This window comes from Acanthopagrus latus, chromosome 20 (assembly GCF_904848185.1).
Source record: "Acanthopagrus latus isolate v.2019 chromosome 20, fAcaLat1.1, whole genome shotgun sequence".
NCBI classification, from domain to species: Eukaryota; Metazoa; Chordata; class Actinopteri; order Spariformes; family Sparidae; genus Acanthopagrus; species Acanthopagrus latus.
In genome coordinates this window covers 17051761-17060170 of record NC_051058.1, presented here as the reverse complement: position 1 = coordinate 17060170, position 8410 = coordinate 17051761, and the positions used below count along the sequence as shown (strand labels likewise).

General features: G+C 40.6%; 2 protein-coding genes across 2 annotated transcripts in view; one reads left to right on the top strand and one right to left on the bottom strand.

The window, feature by feature from the left end:
* Positions 1-473: 473 nt before the first annotated feature.
* On the top strand, positions 474-3195 carry chac2 (ChaC, cation transport regulator homolog 2 (E. coli)). The gene is made up of 3 exons (XM_037082601.1): positions 474-826; positions 1628-1663; positions 2408-3195. Exons 1-3 carry the CDS (start codon positions 692-694, stop codon positions 2801-2803), a joined length of 567 nt encoding a protein of 188 aa, XP_036938496.1. The 5' UTR covers positions 474-691; the 3' UTR covers positions 2804-3195.
* A 3805-nt stretch (positions 3196-7000) lies between these two features.
* LOC119010329 (proteasome activator complex subunit 4B-like) overlaps positions 7001-8410 on the bottom strand; it is a 40837-nt gene continuing 39427 nt past the window's right edge. Inside the window, exon 47 of the mRNA XM_037082398.1 lies at positions 7001-7135. Coding sequence (XP_036938293.1) covers positions 7001-7135 — 135 coding nt within the window. The remainder of the gene's footprint in view (positions 7136-8410) is intronic.

Here is an 8410-nt window from a genome sequence, read left to right as displayed (position 1 = left end):
ATTGAAAGTGTTAAACTTATCGTAAACAAAACAAACTGTAATAAAAATCTGATAAAGTGTACAAACATTCAAAAATCCTATAAACAGCCAGTGTTGTTTAAAGTACCCAACAATCTTACTGCAATGAAAATAAAGATTAATGTTAAAATATTACTTTGATCAAACTAAAAGTGACTCCTTCATATATGGATGCCAGGTTGATATCTTGCTTTGACCATTTTTGATTAACTAGATTTAAAAAGCCTTAAAACACCCGGATTGGCGTGTTGCTTTCAAAATAAAAGCAGGGAGGTTTTAAAGGCATGCCTATAGTCATAGGACATAAGATCTTAAATTAGAATATATTAAAAAGGATATTTTATATAGTGATTGGATGTCTAAAACCCCTCGAAATAGCAAAAGTTATCAAAATATGCGCCACGTGTTTGGCACTTGCGGTTTATTCTGAAAGTCGTTAAACGGAAGTAGCCATATTTCCGTAATCTGGATGATTTGACAATATCTCCCCGGTGCAGAACCTTCATCCGAACGGGCTATATTAGGTACCGACACTTAAAGGTGTTACCACACACCAGTCATTACAATGTCACGACTCGTCGCTGTAAAATAAGATACCTGTCAGACTGAACCCAGTCAGTCCGGCTCCAACCGTCCTTGTGTCGTCACGGTGCCCTTAGTTTAACGTCTTGTCATGTGGGTGTTCGGCTACGGGTCCCTGATATGGAAAGTGGATTTTCCATATGAGGAGAAGCGAATAGGCTACATTAAAGGCTTCAGTCGTCGGTTCTGGCAGGGAAGTACCGACCACCGGGGAGTACCGGGCAAGGTGGGTACAGGTTACCGGGTTTACGGACCCGTGTGGCAGCTAGCTAGTTCCTCTCACATACTCATAATAACTGATGCAATGTTGACAGGGCTGTCATGTCAAATGTGTAACTGCAGTGGTTTAAAGGGGCACTGTGTAGTTTTGGAGAAAACATGAAAAACTCAGAATTGTAATATCCATAATATTAATGAGGTGATAATTCGAGCTCAGAACTATTGATCTTATCCATACGTGAGTAAACAAGCTGGAAAATAAGTTCACCAGAACACTGTTTGAAGCTAGAAAGGTGGCAGGGTCCGCCACACATCTACAAAGTAAAACACTGTCAAATTGTGTTGTCCTTTAAGTTCAGTTTGTCTATTCAGTTTAATCAGTCATGTTCACATTTTTATCTGATGTTGCTTCTTCTAGGTTGTACCCAGCCCCTGAGTGAGGGGAAGTCTTAAAGGGGCATTATGTATTTACACTGATGCTTTTTCTTTTGTTTAGGTGCGCCAGAAGAGAAGTTAATTGTACCTTAAATGAAAAATAGTTAGCCGGTTTTAATTTGATTTCCCAACATTTTGTTTTAGTTTGTCAAGCACTCCAAACAGTATCACTTGGTATCTTTAGTTTTTAAACAGTCGGGGTTACTGCGACTTCTCGTTGTAAATGCTGTCATCTAATTGACGAAAAACATTCCTGTTTACGATCGTTTAAAGGATGTCTTTAGTAATTACATTGAAAAATGTCATTGGTTCATGTGTGAAGTGTACAATAAAGGTAAACTGTATTTGTTCCTTCTGTCTGTGTCCTTTACAGCCCGGCCGCGTCGTGACACTGGTGGAGGATCCTGAGGTAAGACATGTCCTCAGGTTACCAATCATTACTTTGTAATGGAGCTGCAACTCACGATTAACCTAATTGTCTTTTGCTTTGCCATTTACTTTTACCGTCTATTATTTTCATCTATAAAATGTCAGAAAATGGTGAAAAATGGCTAACCTACTTTCCTCGAGCCCAAGGTGACGTCTTGTTGATGTCCCAGTTTATTCAGTTTACAATAACATGATGCAGACAATAGCAGAAAATACCGACCCTGGGACTGGAAGAGTTTTTGATTGTTCATTCAACTAAATAAATGTATCAATACATGAATATTTTATATATAGAGGACGATAGATACATTTCAGCAGCCGGGTGTGCTGAAATAAGAAGAAGATATATCATTATTAACAGATTGGTGTCTTATCTTTATGAGATTAATTAAATTTGACTAGTAGCTGTGAATGTGACGTTCTTATTTGGAGACAGATTGTGCTCGGAACAGAGGCAAACAAAAATCACATTTTACTGACACGTTAACGACAGATTATCAGCACCTGAGGGTCATAATTCACCCACCTTGTTACTTCTAATTGTATTATTGGGTGTAATTAAGAGGCTAATAAACTCATAATGCAACTGAGGGAACTACATGGCAAGTGATGTTTGCCCGTTTTTCCAATGTTGAAGAACTATTGTGGAGTACTTTACAGTGGCTTTTTGGTACTTTTTACAACACTGACTCTCTGTTTTCCTTCTGTCACGTGTTCATCTCAGGGGTGCGTTTGGGGCGTCGCCTACAAGCTGCCGACGGGCCGGGAGCAGGAAGTGAAGACCTACCTCGACTACCGAGAAAAAGGTGGTTACCAGGCCATCACGGTGACCTTTTACCCCCGTCCACCACTCGCCCCCCCGCCCAACCAGACGCTGCTCTACATCGGCTCTCACGACAATCCGGACTACCTCGGCCCCGCCCCTCTGGAAGAGATAGCCAACCAGATTGTCAGCTCCACCGGTCAGAGCGGGCAGAACACAGAGTACCTGTTTGAGCTGGCTGATGCTGTAAGGACGATTCTGCCTGAGGACTCAGACGCACACCTCTTCTCTCTAGAAACTTTAGTGAGGGAAAGACTGCAGAATGGGCACAAACACTCACACACTCAAACGGGTTGATTATAATTCAGATGACTTGATCAATGATATATACCAGGATGGATTTGTGTAATTATCTCAGGGTTTAAGCTTCACTTGCGGCCAATCAGAATAATTGTCTAGTGCAGAAGAATACGTCGATATGGTCTGTTTTTATCCGTTAGTGTCACATGATAAGAAACACATTACACTGCGTATTATATGTATTTAAAGCTGCTTCAAAATCTGAACAAATGACAAATACATAAAGGAACTGTAACTGGAATCTAACCTGATTTAATCTAAACTAATATTTTGAGAAGCTGCTTCTGGATAAACTTGTAGATTTACCGCCTGTTCAACATTTAGCAGCACAAAAGAAGAATGTCTTAAACAAATAAACACTTTATTCCGACTGAATATATCTGCATTCACAGATGAGTGTGGTCTGTTTTTTCCATCAATGTTAAAACATGGTTGAAGTGTGAGTACTGCTCTCACAGCTGAAGTGAAGTGTAGGGCCCACGCAACATTTCCAGTACGATCAAATTGTTAAAAAGTTGGAACTCAGACCAGTTTTGGCACTTGTGAAGCCCCCTGAATAGTTGTTTTCAAATATTGATTATTCCTGTATAACATGAAATATTCATGACTAAATATGCAGCACTTGGAGCAAAAAAATGTAATGTAATGCTTAAAAACTTGCCTCACTGGTGTTGCGTGGGCGCGGTTTGAGCAGATACTGTATGATGAACATCGTGTTTGCAGGCGATATTAGAGAACAACATTTGATTCTATATCCTGATTGGTGCGTGGATGTGACATTGTGTTTATCAGCACAAACTCCTGGTGGAAACATTTTGTTTTCAGGGCCTGTAAGAGTAAAACTCAGAGAAGAGTTTGATGAGGTTAGGATGGCGTCACCTTTGCTGATAAATAACATACAAGTATCTTGTTTACATGGTTCACATTACTCATTTGTTTTGGCTACGCTAGCGGTTACCGGCAGTTGATTTGGCATTTTCTGATCCAAATCTCTACAACAGTTTAATAGATTTGCATAAAATACAGGGTGACATTCATGTTCCCCTGAGGTTGCATCCTCCTGACTTGACTGATCCTCTGTAACTTTATCTCTGCCCCCCCAGGAAAGTTTTCAGTTATCAAGTGAAATATCACAACTGTACATCTACTGGACTGTCTGGTGCAAACGTTGTTTCAGACGTTCTTTTAGGATGTCGTGGCATCTGGGGCTGAGGTTTAACAACCTCAATATCCCTCCACTCACCCTCGTCTTCCAGGCATGTAGAAAAACCTATGGTGGCCATAACAGCATGAGAGGCCCTTTCTAGTCAGTCAGTCAGTCAGTCTTTGGTTTGTCCCTTCTGGGCTACCGTAGACATGTGGGAGTGCAACAAAGCAGACTTTCGTATGTATAAAAGGCTCATTTTATGGTAATGAAACACAACAATTCTCAGTTTCATGTGACTCAATGAAAACACACGTATGAATATTGAACATTTTAAATTTTTCCTTAAAGCGTCATCATCTGTACTTTGTGCTAAATGCCAATTAGCAGATGCTACATGCCAACATGGAAAATTATGGTGAAGATGGCGAACATGTGCTAAATATCAGCCTCTTAACGTTTTAATTATGAGCATGTTGGCATGCTGATGTTTGCATTTAGCCGTGGTTACCGATACCTGTCCATGTGTTGTAAAAAAAAAAGAAAAAAAAAAAATCTTTTGACTAATTCCCTCCCCTCTTCTTGATTTTATTGGGCTACTATTCAAATTGTTTCAAAAAGGAGAACAAGGTTTAGCTGATAACTTATGATACAGGTCTTTTTTTTAAAGTCTCTAAAACAGAACTTGAACCTTCGGTTCAGCGGCATCATCAGTCTTGCACAGAGACGTATTTTCAGAAGACATTATTATAATTCTTTCCACTGTTGGTTGTCTGGCCAGATAATGCAGCTTTGGTAAATACCCTCCATCTATTTTTTCCAGATAAGAAAAGCAGATTTCAGAGCAGGTCTCACCGTCCTCTTACTGTAATCACACTACCCCTTCAGGGACCAGACTTGTTTATCTGACTGTACCTACCAGCTCCGCTTCCTCTTGTCAGTCTGCCAGCATGTGTCTCAGCACAGCGAACATATCAAAGTCGACAGCACGGCATCAGAAAAATAATGCAGGGTAGAAACGGTGACAGCTCTATCTGTGAATGTCTTACTTTAACATACACAGATACACGGTGCATCCATGTAGCAGTGTTTGTGGCAGCATCTATATAACTGAAACATCTGTCTAGGCCGACACGTCTGATGGATCTGAGCTCTGAGCATAATCTGCCATGTGATGTGATATAGATGTATGCAGATACATGCAGGGTTTTTAAAGTTTTTTTTACACGATCAGTCAAACCGAGCAAACGCACACGACATGCCGCACACTCTTAAATAAACACATCTCTATTTAGAAACGATGCTGCGACTTTATTCAACAGGAATCAACAGTAAAATCTCAGTGTCGAGCTATTAAAGTGAGTTGTACAGGAACATGATAAAATTATGTTACAGCATGTTATACATTTCATCACATAATATAGGTGTGTATATGCATATATCAATTCATATCAATAACAATAGTCGTATAAATAGCAAAGTGTTTATATATCAGACAGGTGGACTGGAGTCACTGTTTTGATGACTTGCAAGATAAAATGACTTGAGACTCAACTCAGACTTTAAAGTTAAAGAGGTAATACGTACAAATTTTAGCTGAAAACATTCCAAAATTAACAAAAATAATCAATAGAATGTGAATTAATAGCAGTTTTGACATTTCTATGTATTGTGCTGCAGAGGTATCTACTTAAGTAAGCATGCTAACCAGCTAGCCGTGGCCTGGGGGCCTGAGGGCATCTACAGTTAGCAGGAGCTAGTGACTTTGACAGGTCTTACATACTGCTCCTTTAAAGACTCTTAACTTGACTGCGCTCATTTTATAGTTTCAGTTAAGCTTTTTTGTCCCCCCCCCCAATATTTTTCTGTTGAAAAGTCATGATGAGAGATTCTTTTCTTAGTCTAACTGATTGATAATCAGTAAATATAATACAGATTGAATTCATTGTACTTTTTGAACGGGCTAAATATTCTGGCTAGTAACATCATTATCAAGGAGGTACTTGAAAGTTGGTCTTCGTCGGTCTCGATCTTGTCTCAGTTTCTGACCAAAGTCTCTCGATTTCAAAGACTGTTCAAGACCTGCAGAGACGAATCCAGCTCCTTCAGGCTTGTATAACAGAAAAGAAGTGAAATCACTGACGCATGAAATTCGCCTTCTTCAACACTTTTGTTAGTTAAGAGGGATTTTCATTTGTGCTCTCTGGGTGTTTTATATGAACATAAACCTTTCAGACCTGTCCCGGTCTCGATACACTCTGGTCTCGGTCATGACTTGGTCTCGGTTTAGGTGGTCTTGACTACGACACTGACAGGAACCAATACCTCGTCTTTTCTCCTCATAAAGAGCGGATAGTGCAGGTAAAGGGAAAAAAAAAAGGCTCTTGCTTGAGATTTGGACCAAATGACTTGAGTCGCATGTCTTCTATATTATATTATATTGTATTATACAGTGTTAGAAACATTATTGCTTTACATGAAATGCTGGTTCACATTATAACTGTAGAATTATCATTACATTTTATAGTGTTTCACACTATTAATTTACATTTATTTGAAAATACATTCTACATATTACATATGTTTTAATACTATATATAAATACAATAGAATTAACATTATAATATCATAATATTATAATATATATGTATTTAGTAAATAGATTTCTGGCAGATATGGGAAAAATCACGAGGCTGAACATCTACGACAACAACCTAAAAAAAAAAAAAAGCAGTGAAAGGTTGTTGTCTCTAAAGTAAAGTGGCCACCTTTGGGGCTGTTGAGCTGCTTGGCGGGGGCAAAAACAAACACGCCAAGTAAGATAAATATTTGAAACCGTTCTGCCCAGGACTGCTTTCCTACTGGGTTTACTGAAGGCCAACTTTGGCATGGGGAGGCTCCAGCGGCAGGGCTGCTGCAACAACATCAGACGTCGTTTTTAAACAGGCTGCACGGAGGACCTGAGGTCCCAACACATTCACAAGGTGTAATTACTCTCTAAGGTTCTGGTCAGTCAGTCTGTGGAGGACCCAGCAAAGGCAGCTCGCCGTCTAGGCGTAGTAACAGGGTGACACCAGCAGGTCCGTGAGCACCAGCAGCTGGTCGTCGGTGAAGCACTGCCGGTGCTCCTGCCAGTTGTCGTGGTGAGTGCGCCTGAACTCCGACAGGGTCTTCTTCACCGTCATCTGGGGACCAAAAACATCCTCATCATCATTACTGAAGCCATGGAAAAAATACGAATATAGAGCTGTAGTGTCTTCAGTACCACACAGCAGGTTATGTCCTCGTATGATGCCGATTACTTAAGTTCCTTCTTTTGTTTTGGGTGCGTGCTACTAAATATTTTCATGCTCTATTGTTTGAAAGATAAAATGATCTACAGAAAAATCTTGTGCTTCTTTTTAACATGCTACTCATTGACTTTGCCTTGGAAGATGTAAACACAGGCACTTCCAGTCTGCGCAGTGGCACACGTTAAGAAGAAACTGAATAGAAATAGTAAATCTTCTCGCCGCTGGTCTCGTTTCCTTATGTATGATAAATCAAAAACTCCTTGTATTAGCTGTAAAAAAGTCCCATCTTGCCTTCTTTTCAAGGCTTTTCAGACGGACAGAAGAATTTAAACACAACGGTTTCCCTTTTCGATCATCTGCACATCAGAATATTTCAGGGTTTTCTTGAGTCATACTTCCACACTGAAACATCCAACGATCACAGTATGTAGACTCCGGAATTACGAGACTAAATCCCAGCGTTGCGCCAGTCAAACTTAAGTTTCTTCTGGTAAAGCCTCGGCCACGCTGCACGACTTTAGATGTCGTCAGATCGCCGCACAACCTCCTGTCTTGTAAATTGGGAGTCTTGCAGTCGTTGTGGTGTGATCGGCGACGGGGGGTGGGGGGGTCACGCAAGGGGTGACATGATTTAAGCGGCCCACATTGTGTTTGCGCTTGAAAGAACAAGGACGTGAAGGAAAGGCATTGTGAGAGAGCGGATGGATTAGGTTGCGTGGGGAGCGAGGATTATTTTTCTAAAGCGAAAACATGTATCCGCCTGCTCTCATTGTGGTTCAGCCGGGCCTACATGGTTACATATTCTGAAAAGCCTGGGTGTATGTATATTCTGATAACTATTAGCTATTTGTGTGCCAGCTCCAGACAAATAGATGCATAACTGAACTGGGTTCAGAGGAGCAGAGAGAGGATAAGGAGAGGAGAATCTGCTCCCGGGTTCATTCGCGGCTCCCTGACCAGTTGGCGACTCCATCAGACATTCAGCCTTCGAGATATCCAGCGACTGTCAAGTTGGCAAAATCCCCCAAAAACTTGAACACTAAGTCACATCAGCCCTCCTTAAAGACTAAGCAGAGCACTTTTTTTTTCCTCACGGTGAACCCGAAATGTTCCATCAGTGGAATCGAACATACATTTTAAAGTGTTTGTGTCTCAAAATTAGGACAC

Bases quoted from the DNA above. Each gene is read 5' to 3' on its own strand.
- chac2 (XM_037082601.1), top strand. From the start codon at position 692: ATGTGGGTGTTCGGCTACGGGTCCCTGATATGGAAAGTGGATTTTCCA. The intron at 827-1,627 runs GTGGGTACAGGT...TGTCCTTTACAG, and splicing joins ACCGGGGAGTACCGGGCAAG to CCCGGCCGCGTCGTGACACT. The intron at 1,664-2,407 runs GTAAGACATGTC...TGTTCATCTCAG, and splicing joins CACTGGTGGAGGATCCTGAG to GGGTGCGTTTGGGGCGTCGC.